The 19182-nt window shown below is 38.9% G+C and overlaps 1 protein-coding gene across 1 annotated transcript; it reads right to left on the bottom strand.

Moving 5' to 3' along the window:
* Positions 1-91: 91 nt before the first annotated feature.
* Positions 92-17756, bottom strand: LOC111342240 (protein Wnt-7b). Its single transcript, XM_022949288.2, has 4 exons — positions 15193-17756; positions 14740-14954; positions 9350-9630; positions 92-1938 (listed from the first exon to the last, which is right to left on the bottom strand). The coding sequence occupies exons 1-4, from the start codon at positions 15270-15272 to the stop codon at positions 1450-1452; spliced, it is 1065 nt and encodes a 354-aa protein (XP_022805023.2). The 5' UTR covers positions 15273-17756; the 3' UTR covers positions 92-1449.
* Between the last annotated feature and the right edge of the window lie 1426 nt (positions 17757-19182).

The raw sequence follows: 19182 nt of genomic DNA on the forward strand, positions 1-19182 counted from the left end.
CAGTTAAGAAGGGAATTGGCTGGGGCTAAGAAAACGCACTGAAAGGAAGCTTTTTCTTGTGCTGAAAGCATGATTTCTTCTAGTTTTGTCAAAGTGGTAGTTCTAAGAAGTAGCCGGGCGATTCGTCCTCTTGCCGGATATGATTTACCATTGACTTTGTCATAAATTTTTACCTTGAAACTGGTTGGTCGATCCACAGTTTAGCGCACTCTTTACCAAACCACCTCGAAAATGAAGAAAACACCAAAAATTTGAATTTTTTTTGAAGATTTATTTCATTTCTTTAGAGATTTTTATCCTGATCTAAAGTGCAATGTGTTCAAACACTGGATTTCTACCTAAGGTAACATTTCCATAAATAAAGGCTTGTATACACAGAAATATATAATAAACAGATCTTTGCATTGTGTAGGATATGATAACCCTCGTGACATTAGATTGAGAAGAAAAAAAATTTATACATGAAGAAATATTTTCAAGGCGTTCATATTAGTCCAGTTCGAATTCTCCTCGCATTTACGGGAATAAGTTCTTGCAATTGTCCTTATGTAAAGAATCTTACATTTTTTGTGAAAGACGACTTTAAATGAGCTCTACTCTGGGTAATACCTTTGAAGATCTTGGATGCCATAGTAACGCGACTGTAATTGTGACATCGTGCTAACTTTAAGAAGCTTCTAGCGCGAGAGAATGACGGATGTCTGCGTTGACTATTGGTGTGGATTACACGAATCTTATTCCTCAGAATGTGATTTACTGAATTAATTTTGAGCAGAAAAAAAAAATCAGAGATAGAGATGAATTTGTGAGAGTGTGTGCGCAATTCAGATCTTCACATTTCTCTACAAGTTCTCATAAATATGTACACAGTGCAAACAACACAACTCTAAGAAACGAGGCGGTTGTTGGAATTCTGTTCCTAAAAATGGGCGACGAGAAGGCCGAAATTACACTATCAAATTTTTTTGGACATTTTTTTTCTGGCAAAGTACATGGAAGAAAACGAGAAGTAGTTTCATGGAAAGTAATCGTGAGAAGTTTAATTTTTGGATCCCGGTATCAAGCTTGAAATCATTTTCCTTGCTAGGTACTTCAGTCGAGAAAAACATGCTGGTGTAAACCTGGTAAAATTAGCGTTCCATTCTTCACCTCCATGTGAAAAGTTATCCTCATTACGTGGTTTGCAATCATCGCAATGGTTTGCAATCATTACCGTGGTTCCGTCAAAGGCGTTGAGACAAAGTCAAAACGTGTCGACAGAAGTGAATCCTTTGGGTCTCGAACAAGGGTAATAAAATCGCCTTCTCAACGCCGTCTTTCCAAAATACGTTCCTTGAAAATGAAGATTCAGCTGTCTGATTGTTACGTTTACTCTAAAGTACGCGTGGAGAATGAATACAACACATGAGAATTTAATCCAGATTTGATTTCCAGAGACGTCACTCAGCCTCACTTGCATGTGTGTTCAATCCACTCCTCTTTGCAAATATCACATGATACTTGACAACACCAGATAAATGCACAGTTACATTTGACGTCTTTCACTCTGTTGACAGTGTTATAGCCTCGTCCGCAGCACAACATGCGACAACCGTCCGTGCCAATCGACGACTTATTGCACGTTCTTCCTACCGTGCCCAGAACTCCGTATTTCTTGTCAGCACGGCAGAAGTCCGGCGAGCTAGCGGCGTACACGAGACTTGAAGGCGGGGGTCGTTTGCTGTTCGTATTCCTCTTTCGGCCTCTTCGTCCCCGATATGTCCTCGTGAGCTTGGTTTTGTTTTTGTTAAGTTTCACCTTCACGGCATTATCAAACTTTTTTCGTAGTAAAGAAGCAACTTTTTCCATCTTAGGCATGGTTCGCCAACAGACCTTGACAGTACACGAGCCAGACACACCATGGCACTTACAAGTTTTGTCCATGTTATCTTTGATAACCTGAAGCAAAAGAAGAAACAAAGTTTTCAAACAAAAGATAGAGAAGTGTAGGTAAACATGAAAGCCGTCATTAAACATCAATATTTAATCTGCACTCCCATGACCCTCTCAATGTTGGTCGGCATGATGGCATAGAACACTGCCAAGCGATACCATTGGAACGGAGAGAGGTGAAAGAGCATCATAGGATGGCATAGAACACTGCTAAGCAATAACAATGGAACGGAGAGAGCGGCGAAAGAGCATCATTGGATGGCATAGAACACTGCTAAGCAATAACATTGGAACGGAGAGAGCGGCGAAAGAGCATCATTGGATGGCATAGAACACTGCCAAGCAATAACATTGGAACGGAGAGAGCGGCGAAAGAGCATCATAGGATGGCATAGAACACTGCTAAGCAATAACATTGGAATGGAGAGAGCGGCGAAAGAGCATCATTGGATGGCATAGAACACTGCCAAACAATAACATTGGAACGAAGAGAGGGGCGAACGAGCATCATTGGATGGCATAGAACACTGCCAAGCAATAACATTGGAACGGAGAGAGCGGCGAAAGAGCATCATAGGATGGCATAGAACACTGCTAAGCAATAACATTGGAATGGAGAGAGCGGCGAAAGAGCATCATTGGATGGCATAGAACACTGCCAAACAATAACATTGGAACGAAGAGAGGGGCGAACGAGCATCATAGGATGGCACAGAACACTGCCAAGCAATAACATTGGAACGGAGAGAGAGGCGAAAGGACATCATAGGATGGCATAGAACGCTGCTAAGCAATAACATTGAAACGGAGAGAGGCAAAAGAGTATCATAGGATGGCATAGAACACTGCCAAGCAACAACAATGGAACGGAGAGGCGAAGGAGCATCATAGAGCGCCGGACTGTTGTGCGGGAGGTCGTGAGTTCAAATATCCGACCGGATCAACACTCAGGGTCTTTAAATAACTGAGAAGAAAGTGCTGCCTTTGTAATAATATCTGCAAATGGTTAGACTTTCTAGTCTTCTCGGATAGGGACGATAAATGGAGGTCCCGTCTCTTGCAGGGTTGGGGTAGGAGACTTTAATTTCCCATAAACGAGATTACTGTGTGATGGACGTCCTCCCCGGGGTGGGATGGGTGGGCAAAAAAAAAGTGGTTAGGTGTCAATTGGAACGAAAGTTCTGTTCCTTTCTCCTGCCATTTCTGTGACGAATGAATTAAACCTAAACCTAAACCTAAATCATAGGATGGCACAGAAGACTGCTAAGCAATAACATTGGAACGGAGAGAGGCGAAAGAGCATCATAGGATGGCATAGAACACTGCTAAGCAATAACATTGGAACGGAGAGAGGGGAAAAAGAGCATCATAGACGTCATTCTGGAGAAGTACCCCAAACAAGTATGCATGGGAATGTTGATTCACATCTCAATAAAGCAATTATTTCATAACAATAATTCTTCGATGGATTGACGCCTGTTCCTCAAGAAACGCCCTTGATTTCAGCTGAACTCTTTCACTCCCAAGACTTCAGTTGTCAGTCCCCTTATTGTCTGCTCTACAGTTCTTGTGACATTACTTTTCAGAATTTGGTTTTGGACCAACTAATAATCCCCTGATTTACATGGTTCTTTATAACGTAACTTATTTTTAACTTATATTGCGCTAATATCAATATACATTTTCATCTGCGCAGATGACATTCCCACCCATCCCACCCCAGGAGAGGACATCCACTACACAGTAATCTCGTGCGTGGGAAATTAACGTCTCCTACCCCTAACCCTGTAGGAGACGGGGCCTACGGTTTATTCGTCCTTATCCGAGGACACTAGAATATATATCCATTTCTTGATATTATAGAAAGGTAGCAAATTCTCCTCAGTTATTTTAAGACCATGAGTATTGATTGGTCCGGCCGGGGCTCGAACCCTCGACCTCCCGCACATCACAATCCGGCGCTCTAAGTCTGTAGGTGCAATATAAGTTACTAATAAGTTAAGTTATAAAGAAACATGTCAATTAGAAGCGGTTTATTCTCATCACTTGTCTGCTTGATGCTGTATTGATATTATAAGAAGAGATTCTGTCTTGGTCACTGATAAGAGTTAAATGGTTAATGTCCCTCTAACTGGGATCGAGTTAGGCGGCGCCATATTTCATCATCCAACTCAACTAGCAAATCAAGATTCTTCGTCATGCAGTTATTTCTTTGCCTTTGTTTTTAAATTTTCTTTTTAAAACTACATTGCAAATTCAGCCCCACATTAAATTTCAATGATCAAATTTGCATGGATTGACAAAGTCAATCTTTCGGGAAAAAACTACGATTTTTAGTTTCTTGGGGGTGGGGTTTAAATTGGAATTTTTGGTCGATGTTGAGGCGCATGCACAATTTAATCAAGAAGGAGCACAAAATAGTGTTGTTGTTTAACTTTTTTTTCACAAGTTGGTCTCAGTTCTGTTTTCTCCAGATATTGTTCACAAGGGTGTATGCGTCATTTTGACGAAAGGAAGTCCAAAATCGTTCTGAAACTTATGCCCTGCAGGCGACAAAAAATATTTGTTCTAAAGATCGCGCGTTTGAATTCACATAGAAGAAATGAGCTCGCAATATTATTCAGTCGTTCTTAGCCCAGGGCTAACATTGATTGATGATGTCTAATATTGAGAAAGATAAAAACAGAGGGAAAACAATACAAAAACATGCCTAAATCAAACATATTTAGGCCATGATTTCAACCAACAGATTATTATAAAATGTCTGGTTTTCTCAACAAATGTTCAAGTGAAAACATCTACACATGGATTCCTAAAATTAACTGATGGTTCTAAACAGCAACGTGCTTCATAAGGAGAACTAAAGATCGCAAAAAAGGTTTAAATATCTCTTAAGGCCAATACCTGATTGCTCGCCCCATGCGGTAAAAATATGATAAACAATATTATTTCAAGCGCTAGGTAGATTTTAATTAAATTTGGAGTCTCACTACTCTCTTTGCAAAAACTTGGACAACAGCCCGAGGGTTTAGAAACTGTGGCGACGAGGAGGAATATTTACATAAGGCTCTGAGTTAACGGAGACCTTTGCATTCATCCTATGTATTTTGAAATTTTTATTTTAGAAGCTGGAATCTGCCCAGTTTTTAACCTTTTCTCAACTTTGAATCTTCCTTTAATAAAATGAACCCCTTGCACACCTCTTGTTTGGGAACGTGCAAGATCTCATAGTTTATGAAAAACACCCACTATTAAAATTAATCCTCTCCTGCTGAGGTTTGTTGAAAAGTAAACATTTTGATAACGAACACGCTGCAGGCATATCCTTTTCAAAACACGAGAGGGCGTGATTTCTAAGTGAAATATAATCGATTATATGATTTATAATTAAAATTTCGAAATGATGGCTGATAAAGACGTTGTTTTGCATATTGCGGTGAGCCGTGGCGTGATTTTAAGCTTAGATAACTCTTAGCAAAAGTTTAGAACAGAGCGAAAGTGGGTTTGTGGTGAATTAAAACTACATTGAGTGATTCTGGATCTTCTTACGAAAAATACATCATTTCGATTGCTATGCTTTCGGTTGAAAATAAATTATAACGAAAACCTATCTTTAATCATTTACCAAAACGACATGCATTCCTAATATTTGTCCCACTGAAAGATGCACAGAGTTAATACTGTTTGCATCTAAAAATGCCTCCAAGATAAGAAAAGTTTGTCATTTTTTAAAATATAAGTAACATCCGATTTACCGCACCGAAACGATTGTGACACTCTAAAAAATAAATTCAACAAACATTTTACCTAACAAGCGCATATACCATTAATAAATGTCACAAAATTGAAAACAAAATTAACTAAACAAGAGCAAAACAAATAAATACAAAATTCTCTGTGTCCTTCCTCTTTTGTCGTTACCTCAATACTACAGGTATGAAAGTAGCGTTCCTTCAATGTGGCTTACATTATAGAAGTAAACCACGTCAGAAAATGAAGACAGAAAATTTCATTTTCGAGCTAAAAGAATTCGGCAGCATACTTGAAATTCGTATCTTGGTAAAAGTAATAAAAAAGTCACTCTTCTCATATTGAAAAGATTTCTTATGGTTAATTTTGTTCTCCTAATAACATAGTAAAATCTCGAATGATCTCAGAACCGAATAAGCCAAAGAATGCTTTTTAAAAAGTAAGAAGATTATCTAAACTCGATCACACTGACGGTTGATAATTACTGGAGTGATATCAATATGATCGCCACAGCGGTTTACGGAGAAGGAAATAGCAAGATTTTGAAGAATAAACATCTTCACAGGAAGGCCGTGTGAGAAACCGATAATGACGTTTAATCTGTATAAAAACGAATTTCTAGAAGTGGTTTTAAGGGTGAACGGGCGACGTCCACGAAACTTCCGTGGGTGTCGCTTTGCGCGCGCGAGAGTCACGGCAGGAAGAAAGGTCAACCTCCTTCCTCGTGTTGGAATCTGTTTCGATATACGTCGGAAGCCGCAAAATTTGCAACTCTAGGCCCACGCCAAGTCTTAAGCATCACAAAATTATCAAACGCTCGTTAATATAGTTGGAAGCTTTGAAAATAAACCGCCGCACAGTAAAGAATTCAAATGATTGTTCAAGTCACTAATTAAAAATGGGAGAGGTGTTCCTAGTAACCATACGGCCATGTCTACTCAGGTTTTTTTTTTCTTCTCTTCTGCAGTTTGCTGAGGAAAGGCAAGATGTTTTTACGGAAATTGTAGGTTCTTTTTAAAATCTGTAAAGGACTCTTCAAGGTTGATTTGAGTTCCTAGTGTTGTTTACAGATTTGTGGCATTCGCTTGTAATGACTCTTTTCTGTTTTAGATAATCGTGAAGAGAATATAGCTGCAATCATCTTCTCGACCGTAGTTATAAACAGGTTATATTGATAACTTTGACAATTCAGCTAGTGAAGATCAATTCCCAAAACTAAGTTCCTCGTTCACAAGCTTAAAAACAATTCATAAATCTTATCCTAAACATACAAAAGACAGAAAACATCTGTGTGCCAGGAATTTAAGGCTTTTGAAAACGTGAGTTCCTTTTTATTTTCTATGTTTGTCTATCTCATCGTCATTTCAAAAAAAAAAAATCTTTCTCCGTCAATCATAGCATGATTATCTCGCGGTTTCCTGATATTTGTTGATTGTGACCCTTGAAAATAAAAGTTTTTAACAACTGGTCTTCTATTATCATGCTGTGTTTTAATGCTTTCAAAATTTGTTACTTAATAAAGGGAACCGCATCTCTTATTATGACTGCAAGGGGTTTTAAGTCAACTGCAAGAGGTTCATAGCCGACTTCCAGGGTTTTTTCCCGACTGCAGAGTACTTTAAGCCGACTCCAGTGGTAGAGTCTGAATATTTTAATAGCTAGTTTGTGACAAGCGTAAAAAGCTTTAACTTGGAGCTAAGAGACTTGACAGATAAATACAAGAATAAAAGCAGAAATGAACTAAAACATAACAAGGATTGCCTCGGATAAAAAGTATGCAAATGAGGACATTGAAAAGCATTTCAGGCCAAAGTGTGTCATGTAACTAAACGTTTGCTAAAGAACCGCCCATGATATCGCAATAAAATAATTGATATAAAGAAAAACATAGCCACCGATTGCAAGCGATTAGATCAGATATAGTCGGCTCATCAAACAACCTGTTTAGAAAAGCGGCGCTTGTTTGACGAGGTTTCAATATAATTTGTTTGTCGGGAAACCACGGCATTGATGGTATTCCAAAGGTAAATCTTTTAATTGTTTACGTTCAAGAGGCAGCTCGGAAAGCAAACTGCAAGATGACAAAGTAGTCAAGACAAACGGATTTGACGAGCACGTTCCTATAAATGTTGGACACGATATCAACGACGTTGGAATATTTATACCTTCATCTAATTTTAATTGAAATGTGAGATGGTCACCCCAATGATATCTCAAATTGTATCGTCAAGGATCGAGAAACGACACAGAAGAACAAGACAAAAATCGAATTAAAACGTGCTCGACACTGGCGTCCGCGATTTAAAAGCGACAAACCGCAAGACTATTAGTGAAAACACCTTCGGAAAGCTCAAAGACATCTTTGCCATTTTTCCACAAAACGGAAACATTTCGAAAGCGGAATACTTCACGAGTTAGTAACGGACCTGACGTTTGAGCAGTGGTTTGATGGGTAAGAAAAGAGCAGAAAATTAGGGTTACATAAAACAGGAAACCACGGCTACGGAACATACACACGCCCTGTTCGTAGGCCTGGAGTCGGCGACGCCCAAATTTTGTCCCCGCGTAACATATGCAAAGGCGCTTCACACTTCATAAAGAAACCCTTCAAATGCCGTTAGATCCGAAGTTGTGGGATAATTCCGGTTCGCATACACACACAAAGCTTTAAATAGCCTTGGAGTTTCCAATACCATGGTATATCTCTCATTTTCCGTAACTTGATCTTCTGCTATTGAGTTACGCTGCCAAACTTTTGGCTTGGTGTTATAGGTCGCCTTCAATGCTCACTACTCGCGTCCCCAAAAAACTACATATCGAATTCTAAAACGTTTTTTTTTTTTTCTTTTTTTTTTTTTTTTGAGATAGAAATGAGCACTTAACTAACAACGGCCTTGGTTGTTACAGTTTTAGATTAAATTTCAAGTTGGCTACCAACAAATTGCTGTTTTGGCCAGAGAGAAACGCATATCTTTAAACAGAAGTAACAAGCTCTAAGCTACTGCACAAATTCCTAACTTCAATGTAACTACAGCCACTTCATATTATATTCGTCATCTTCTCCAAAAAGATCTACCTCTAGCAGGTGGTCTGTGCAGCCACACTTACACCGTAAGGCCGTAAAAAAAAATAAAAGGTTGTGGGTGATGTTCTTCATCTAGGTGAAGTATTATGACAATACAGTAAAGTCATCTCTCTCCTGTTGAAGCCACTCCGAATGACACAAACGATAAGAACTGACTTTTTTTTTTTAACCCTTTGAACCCCTAACAATGACCAGCATCTAACTTCTCCTTACAATACCACCTCTGAATCAAACATAAAGGTCGCGAGAACTGAGGAAATGATCAGCAACTTAAGAAGCTCTTGATAATTAAACAAATTCTCGTGGTCAGCACATCACGAAATATGTGGGGAACACTCTGGAGAACATGCATACTGATTTTAGGGAGTTATGAGTCAATCTGCACCTCATGCTCTCTGATAACTAATTTTCACGGCACTCTATAGGCCAAAACAACCGCAAAAACCATCTGCTGATTTATAATAGTTACTATCCTCATCAAAAACGCCAAAAGATCATCAGATATGATAAAACTTTCATAAGAATAACATCTAGAATAATATGGCGATTCATATCAAACGATTAAAACCAAATTCAACGTACCCTTCTTCCAGCTTCATTGTTATGTCTTATGAGATAGTTTGATAATGTTTTTTCAGCGCTCTTGCTCGGGTCCATAAACTTGGTAGAGTATTCGTAGCCGTATCGATAGTTCTCCGAGCATCCACCCCACTCCCAGCTGGGCTCGCCTTCTTTTCTTCCTCTCCCTGAGGGCTTAGGATCGCAGCCACAGTCATCCCAGTTTCCCTGGCTGCAGCCCTTGGTTATCTGGAAGGTCACCCCAGCAGCTGCTATAGCGTGCAAGTAAGAACTTTCTCTGACGTCTAAAGAGACGGAAGGAAAAAAAAAAGATATCTGTTTTAGAGGACACTTAGATACAGATACACTATTATTACAGTGGTCAGTTGGAACTAAGGTATATATCACTAGGAACCAATAAGAACTCAGAACGAAACAAACGAAGTTACAAATGGTTTCGGTCACCATCTCTTTCAGTTTTTCCATGTTTTTTTTTTTTTTTTTTTCATGAAAGCGTGACTGATTTTCCCCAAGCCGATTGCAGTGGGAGGTAAACCAAGACCAGTAAAATCAAGCCTTCCTTCCCTTTGGAAATCAGTTGAAAAATTGCTATTAAAAATAAGCAGTAATAAAAGCTTCAAATCATAAATGTATTGCCTATGTCCTTTAAATGTAAGCGACGAAAGAGGCGGTGTCGTTGAGCGTCCGATGTTCCAGACTGAAGAGTGACCGAAAAGACACCGGACGGTACACTTGTCGAGCAGAGAGGTGATAGGAAGAAACAGAAATATCGATTTGGAGATATCACTTGCGTTAAATCCAAATTCTTAGAGCTAAAGTGAAAGAGATGCCTAGCAGAGAGTGCAAAAAGTTGATAAATAGAACTAACGCCGAATTGAAAGGGTCAGCGGGTTTGCGGAAAGATCTCTGTGAATTGCTTGACAAAAACAAAACTTAAATACCTCAAACTGGCGGAATAATCATGCACCATTAAGACTTAACAGCTTTTTGGAGCTGAAGAAAGAACTGCTATCGATATGTCATTATTTGCCTACGCATCTTTCTCCATAACACATGCTAATCGATAAAGATACTGCTGGAGATAGGAAACGAAAAGGCTTTATGGCGCCTCTGTGTACCCATATTTACATACAAAAGTTTTACCCCACCTTAACTTCTTTTGAAGATGTCCCATAACTTCACTATAGAAAAAAACTGCAATTTTAACACTGACGTCATGATCTATAGTCGTCGACGCGGTCTTTGGACTCATTGGTACGAATCAAACTGAATTTACGATGACTTTGGAGAAACCACTGTTTACGTTCACACTTAGAAGTTGTAATAGAGTTGAGGTCACGTTTGTAATTTACTAATCTAAGGCATTTATAAAGTCGTTTAAAAATGATTTAAGCGTTATCTTAGGCCAACATTTGACCACTGATGCAACTTGATTTCATACACGACGTAGACATTGTAGATTTGGTTGTGTGGGGTCGGTTCACTATGAACCGTGTATAGAACCATGCACGTGACATCGACTGGACCAACGGATAGTCAACCTTCAGAGAGTTCAAAAAGTTCAAACTTCCCAAAAACTTTTTAATGAAGGAAAGACTTAGCATTAAAGTTTTTCTTCTACTTGTCCTAGCAGCTGCGAGATCACTTTACAGGCAATAAATTAGTGTCTAACTGAAAAAAAAAAATCGTAGCGTTCTAACTGAATGGAAAAATCGTCGTGTTCGGTGCTGAAATCAGATGTCTAGACGTTCCGCGATACTGCTCATCCTTCCTTCGCATGGCAATGAAACTTTAGAATAATACTTGTGACAGATCTTAGAAGGGCAGTATCAAATTCATGATCGATCACCTTACAGTCACGTACAAGTTCTCTTCAATGTTTTTTGATGAAGAGTAATACAAAAGCAGCCGTATGAGACATAAATAATAATAAATTCTTTTTTGGAAAAATCAGGGGCCCACGTATTGTAAGAAGAATAATTGAGGATTGTAAAACCTTGCCTTAAGGACACGATTGAGGCTAAAATTTGTAAATTTGAGTAAATTTCGAGAAAATAAGTTCAAACTTTTTGCAGATTGAGAAATTAATTAAAAACTGTCTGCTTTAAGCCGAGTTCACCAGACTGTCACATTTGATCCAGATTAGCGATCAAAGTTTTTTCCTCTGAAATACAAAGATGATATTGCAGAAGCGAAATAACCGCGAAGCGGCTCAGACTATTCTCGACCGTCTTTTGACAAAGACGAAAAAAGAAGATTGGCGTATCACCTAAAAATCCTGATTATGGATAGAGGAAAGACTGATTAGTCGAAAAGTGATTGAAAAGTTTTATTATGAGTTCCAATGATGTCATTATCTGCTATGGTGTCTTCCTCGAGTCCTTGGAATGCTGATCGAAGGCATTGAAAGAAAAGTATTTTCTGTTTGCTTTCACATGCCATGTAGTTAAAGTAGCAAGAAGTCACGGCAAGAAATATTTCAAACAAAGCATAGGTTTGCACGCAAAGGGGAGGAGAGTCAGTTTTGTCGTGAAACATTATCTAAGCTTGAACTATTCAAATACCAGTTCGAGATGATACTTTATTTTAATGAATACCAGGAATATCTTCTTAGGGTTGCTGAGACATGGGTGGCCAGGAGATGGTACATCGAAGAAAAAGCGTTAACAACTTCTTGTATTCTTGTAATCCGTTTGTTTGCTATAGCACAGCTATTGTTTCAAGAGAAAAAATTTGTATCGATGAAAGAACTGTTTGGATATTTTCAATAAAGAAAGCGTAAAAAAGAAAGAAGTTTCGAGATTTAAACGAAGTTGAGCAAGAGAAATAGCCAACAAGAATTTTAACAGAATAAACATTTGGGGATTTTGTGAACAAACAGCGACAACAACACCTTGGACAGTTTTCAGATTGGTTTTGTTTACAAAAGGCACAGAAAAAACTGACTCGTTTGGTTCCGTTTAGTTCTTAGCAGAGCTTCTATGTCAAGCTTTTATCCCAGGAAACCAAAGGTATTCAAATACTATTCTTTTGAAACAGCACAAGGCTAACCTTCCATGACAAAGCCATTGTTTAAAAGCTAATTAAAAGAAAATTGCCAAAGTTTGTTTGAAGTTGTGATCGTTTGCACAACCCTCAATTACTTGGATTCTATGCAATTACCGCCCGAAGTTTTGTTTCGTGTTTCAAGTTGAGCAATTTTGGCAAACGACAATTTCACACAACAACAAAGGTTTTGAAAAGCAATTAATGCCTTAAGGGTATACAACGCTATAATGGCGAGAAGAGACCGCAATTATTCCGCAATAGATTAATGATACTTTGGTGTAATAAATATCTTTCGGGATTACTCATGGTTCGATAGTTTTAAGAGTAATTTTCTTTAGTAAATTAACTCAAAACGAGGAAAACTTGCTCAAGTGTTGAGCCCCATTAATGTCCTCTATTTCAGAGCTAGAAAACGTTATTTAGCCAAAGCTACTTTGTTATAACAACGAATTCATTCCACAGTTTCCTACAACAGACATTTTGACTCCTGACTTCTTTCAGCAATAGAGAAAGTATTCCGTGTTTCTATGTTTACAGAGTCAAAGGAAGCCAGACGAAAGTATGTGACGTCAATTACTTTTTTTGTTGCGGTTGATTCACAGGATGCATGAAACACTGACGCAGTTGAAGCTAATTTCTGTTCCTTATTCGCTTCTTCCTGAGATAAGCTGGCCCACGCTTGTGTGAAGCGCACCACGATCGGGGCATTTTTCACACTGTGTGTTCAAAAAAGAAGCGGAAATTGAGTTTCTAGCCGAACGTAGTCTTCCCAAAGAACGCCATTTCGCAGAGGCAGACGAAAAAAAAAACTAACATGGCATTGTCAACCCGAAGTTATAATATTTGTTTTCAAAATGCCTACCAGTGTCTCTTACATAATTGTTAAAAGCCACCAGAGAAAAGATACACCGGTCAAGTTACGCCAGTTATTCGATTACCCCATTGACAAGTGACTATTGTAATAGAAAAGTTGATACGGGTCCGCTATAGATTTGCTACATGACACACGTCGTAAACAAAATGACACTTTATGTCAAAGCTTTCCTCGAGGAGCATTAACTTATCTGGGCTGTGTACACATAAGAAGACATATTTCAACGTCTGCGCAACCCCAGATAACGTGGATAAAAGAAAAAGATAAAAATTGAACGTGCTGCAGCCTTCGCGCGACTAAAAACTTTAACAGCCGTTTTTCGCATAGCGGGTCTTCGCGCAGACGTTTATCGGGGTTGACTGCAGGAAAAGTCAGGCGTAGTTTTCAAAGAAAACAGCGAGCACGTTTTGATTGTGTTTGTATAGCTAGCAAACGCCACAAATCCATGAATGATCTCTTTCTCCCTCACAGCTTTTAACGTTCACGTCGATGGTGGCTTGGTGTGCAACCATCTTACAGGGTGAATCGCGATTACACACGGCACTCGTTCAAATCAGTATTTCCTCGTGAGGAATGCGATATTAGAGGTTTTTGTACATCATTGCATGAAGCAAAGGAGGGACTTAAATTCCTAAAACGTGTTTGACTTTTGGATCAGGTCTCTGTTTGCTTCGATCCAAATTCCCGAGACATTTCTCAAGCTTGGTAAATTTGTTTCGCATCTGCCATATAGGTATCGACCGAGTCATAGACGAAGTTGACAGATACAAAAGCAAAACAAAAATCGCCAGAAATGTTTCGTCAAACAAAACTTTCAGAAGCAACAAACATGCAGTAATCATCGAGCACCAAACAATTATTTTTGAAAGTTGTTTAGATCTGTTTAGAAACACAGACGGCTCGAGGAGGGCGCTGAGATTTCCAAAAAAAACCAACAAAACCTTTAAATCTGCTCAAACGAGCACCCCACAGGTAAATTAAAATGTGGAGTGTTGCGTCAAAGAGCGCAAGACGTTTTAAGGCCTCAGGGCCTTCTCTAGCTTAGGAAAAGCCACGCAACATTTGCAGAGTCTGCTAAACGTGATCCAGACCAGCATTTTGTGTGACAGACTCGGTCTAAAGTGGTCCTGCGAAGTGCGAATGAAATAGATTTCTGAAACAAAATATTTTCTCAGATGTTTTTCGTTGTCCTTTGGTCAAGTCACATCTGTTGTGCAGTTGGTCCCCGTATGTACATACTTACCGCAAAGAGGCCAGTTGTAATACAATTACTTGCCACCTTTTCGATACTTAGACAGCAGCGAACAAGGCAGCTTATCTCACCACTTGGCTTTCGAATAAATCTCAAGAGATAACGAATGGACAGGAAATTTATGATAATACTGCAATTGTAGGGAGTTTGCGAAGCGGAAGCACGAAGAGAGCGCCAGAACGGAGAGTACAATAAAAGGAAAAATTATACCCAACTTACCAGCTTTGAGCATTCTTTGTCTTTGAAAAACGTCTGCGATGGTAACACCTGAGCAGTTCCACCGACGATCTTTGAAATTATTCCCGCACTCTTTTAACGCTAGCTCGACGCCATCTCGCGCGGACAGACCGAGCAGAGGTTGCGCTTCGCACTTCTTTTGTTGGTTATCCTTGAGCCAAGAACAAAAACTCAAGGCATCATTGTTGCGAGGTGGCCTGCAAAGTATATAAAAGGACTGAGTCGTGACATTTCAGAGTAGATCTAAGACTTATGGTCGGAGACCACCCCATCGCAGTTGACGAAAACTTTGATGCGCTAGCAGTTGTGTTGTGGAGCATGTTGCTCGCGCTCGAGAATTTCTCTTCGCAAGAGTCAAACACCAGCCAGACAATTCTCGCTTCACGGTGAAACTTTCACACTTTGAAACAAATGTCAAAACAATAATACACTCACCTAGCTCTTTTACCACCGTCTATCGCAGCGAGAACGATAAGTGAGACAAAGGAGAAGAGACAGACACGCGCAACCATCATGTCGTTTTTTGTTTGAGGCCCGTTCAGTTGTCGAACTCGGCTTAGCTTACAAGTGTCTCGCTGAAAAGCTTGCGATGAGCAGACTTGTGTGATTGCTTAATGGCTTGTATCTGTCAATCTAAGAGGTCGCTTGAAGTTTTCACTTGAATTGGTTCAAGTCGCGGTTCTCGCGCTATCGTTCCCGCAGACTTGTTAGCACGTTCTCAAGTAGCGTTGACTTAACAAACTGGGGCAAACACTTCTGGTATACTTATGTAGCGCTGGAGGTCAAGAAGGTACTTATCGACAGCCAACAACAGATCTCACCGCATGAACGCCTTCACACACCAGTAATCTTAGTAATTTCGCGATTAAATTGAACCGAAACAAGGCAATCGGCCGGAAGAATGGGGCTTGAACAACAACGCCCTGTGATTGGTTCCTGTATGCTTTGTCCAAGATCGCTTCTATTTTCTCAATAAATCATCTAATAACATAGAAACAAAAAGCTTGTCAAAACAAAACCCGACTTAAGACCGAATTCAAATTTTCAAGGGCCGGAAACCACGGAATGGTTGGAGGTAATGCACTCAGCTATAAGACAGTCATGTATAATTTGATGAATAAACTGCAACTGTCTCGAGGAACGACTGTTGGTAATTTCGCCAAATCCGTTTTGATGAAGGAAAAGTTGCGCCGACCCTGTTGAAAATTCCAGTACAATTACCCACTCAAACCTTCACTAATTAAACGTTTCTTTGTTGTTTATTAAAGTTGAAACGTGCGACCCGCTATCATGACCGATTCCAAAAGTAATCTAGCTGTTTGCGTCCCAAAATCGCCTAGCTTGGCGCGTTGAAGTATTTGAGACGTCTGGTGGTATATGATACGCTTCCCGTTTTCGTAGCGACAGATAATCATTAACGGAATAAGTGATCTCGTCCTGTCGACTGAGTGATACCCACTCATGCTGAAAATAACTTTGGCGTAAATGCAGTCATTCTTTGTCCTTCGGCAACTCTTTGAAATGATAGTACAAGAAGATCAAGGTGGTTGGCCAACCTCAGCAGCCAACGTGTAGAGGCTACAATACCACAGTGCATTTTTCGGCGATTCCTTGTAGAAATGTCTTTATTAAATTTAACCATGGTAAAAATTTTTGGAGTTCAAATCAACATCCACTTGGGTCATCGGATTAAGGCGATTCAGGGGTAATTAAAGCAATCTTCGCTCGATAAAATTAATCAAAGGGTCGAGATAATTTCTCTATTGAGTCCTGACAACGTTTATCACTGAAAATTACTGAAACCTGATTGTGTCAAAATCAAATCAAGGCGATTATTTAAGGCGGGCTGTCTTTGGGTTTCGCTGTGTTATTGAGCAACCATGTTCGGAATTTCGATAAAAAAAAAATTCACAGTTACAATTTGGCAGATTGATTTGTTTTTAAAACGGTTTCCGCGAGAGCCCTGAGATTGCGGACAGAGTTGGAGACCCAACTTGTGATAACAGTAATGAAATTCAACCAATGAATTATAAATGACAGACACCTAGGTGAAACAAATTTGGTACGACATAAAAAGTACATATATTCCATTAGAGTCGAAATTCAATATCCGCCGAATGATAACTTCATAATGTATTTTTTTGTTTTCTTGCCCGACTCGTTATAACGCACACATTGCCGAAACGCTTCCGTTTACCTCATGAATAAATAAAAGTTAGGCAAGAAATATTAAAAATTTATTCGTTCAAGCGTGCGAAACCAACTTTTTAATTCCCTCCTACGACAACATTGTCCGAAGGAATTTTATTGTTCCCAGAAATAGCAGATATTGGCAAATACTTAGAAAGTTACTTTACACAAATAGATCGAAGTAACTTGTACAAGACATATGGAAATGCAATAATTCTAACAAAAAAATGAGCTTATTTATAAGGTTGGTACAACTAGGTTTTCTGGAAAGTTGGAAAAACCAAGTTGGCGTAGCGTCGTTCGCGGTAATGTTCAATGCTCTTTAACGAATGAAAGCAAAAAGTGTAATTATAAGAGGAAATAATATCAAAGTAAAATAAATATCCCACAGAAAGGGTGTTTGCCAAAAAAGCTATAATTATCTTCGTATTAATGTCAGCAAAAATCAACAAACCTGTCCAGTAGAAAGACACAGATTTAACACAGTGCATTTATAGAGGGATTCGACGGAAAACAAGAGGTTAGTCGCGGCTTGTAAAGTACTAGCTAGATGGAACAAATGAAGAAAAAACCTATACTCAAAAAGTTGACTCGAACGCAAATTGATTTCCTTGTTATCTTGCAAATCAAACCAACAGGATGGGCGCAGACTGGAATGCAATTCAAATAATTACTTTGCTATCATGAAAATAAAAAAAAAGACTGGAAATGTACCACAAACTGAGATAAAAATCATTTTGGCACATCTACCTAAGTAATAGAACAGATTTTTCCGGGCTCTAAAGCGCGTTAAAGCCACGCAGGATGATGGAAGAACACGAGGAAAGTTTAAAAATCACGAGTCGAAGGCGAGTTATTTTATCATGAAGCTTTCTGTGTATTCTCCCAACATACCAAGTGGCTTTATTGTTATAGTGCCCAGAAAAAATGCATTCTATTGCTTTTAGGACTTAAGAGTCACACGCTGGCTCTATAACCTGATCATGAGCATTCGCTTGGAACTCATTAGGTTATAAGTCAACATATCTAGGTTATAAATCAACATATCTCGACATTTAACTCCAGGAAAAAGAAAAAAAAAAAAAGGAAAAGAAAGCGACATATTTGTCTCCTTAAGATTAAGGCAAGCGTCGGATTAGCGATGGCTGTTGAATAAACAAAAATATTTAGGTGCGGTAAATGTGGGAATAGTTAAATCTCACAGGAGTTCTACAGCCTTATCCAGTTCAACAGGTGTTTTTCGCATTTCAAAGTTCCTGCACGTCCCAATTAAATACTACGTAAAACATCATTATGTCAATTTGTTTCTTCTGTCCGGCAGATTTGTCGAGTTAAAATAAATCGCAAAGGTTTTACCATAGCTTGTTTTCGATGATTTTTTGGTTGATTCAAAATGTAAGATAAATTATATGATCGCACATTACCAGTACATTCTTCGCAAACTTTAAACAATTTGGAAAGGAAGGTTGTCGCCATTTTCGCTGAAGGCCTTCGATCGAGTTGCTTCCTTCAGGAAATGTTTACATGTCTGTGTTTTTTTCATACTTTTCCACAATTTCACACTTTCACACCTTGTTCAAAAACAGAATAGCAAAAACGTTTAACTGAAAAGAGAAAAATTAAAAAAGAAATGAGATAAATGAAATAGACTGACTTCCCATCAGCTTACAGCTGAACTGGGTCAGCCTGGTTAAATATTCGAGATAAATGAAAAAACAAATAAATCAATTAATTAATAGGAGTGTGCTAGTTGGTTTCATTTTGAGGTTGAAACGGCACAGAAATATTTTGAACAAACACCAAATGTAAAAAAGTCAGTTGGAAGAGTTGTAGTGTAGTTGAGGGAAACAATTGAACTTATTTCATTAGAGGAAAGATGTTCAGACATGCTCACTACTGATAAAACGTTGCGGGGGCAATATTAAAAAAAAAAAATTCATCACGAGAGCCAAAACAACTCGAGGCCACTGGCACGAAACACTATGTCCGTGACAGTAAAACCAAACTGTTTAAAATTAAAAATGAATGTTGAACAACGATGAAAGTCAATTCCACTGAAACTCCGCCAGCTGTTTTACGTTCAAGTTGGATTGAAATCAAAAGCACACTTTCTGAAAAAGTCGTGTACGTTCAGGTTTAAAGGCGACAACGAAACCGAACAGCGTCAGACCCTACCAGTGATTCATGTTTAAAGCCTAATTTGTACTGGTAATCGTTCTGACCTTCTCCGCTTAT

The sequence above is a fragment of the Stylophora pistillata genome, chromosome 4 (assembly GCF_964205215.1).
Source record: "Stylophora pistillata chromosome 4, jaStyPist1.2, whole genome shotgun sequence".
In the NCBI taxonomy this organism is placed as follows: domain Eukaryota; kingdom Metazoa; phylum Cnidaria; class Anthozoa; order Scleractinia; family Pocilloporidae; genus Stylophora; species Stylophora pistillata.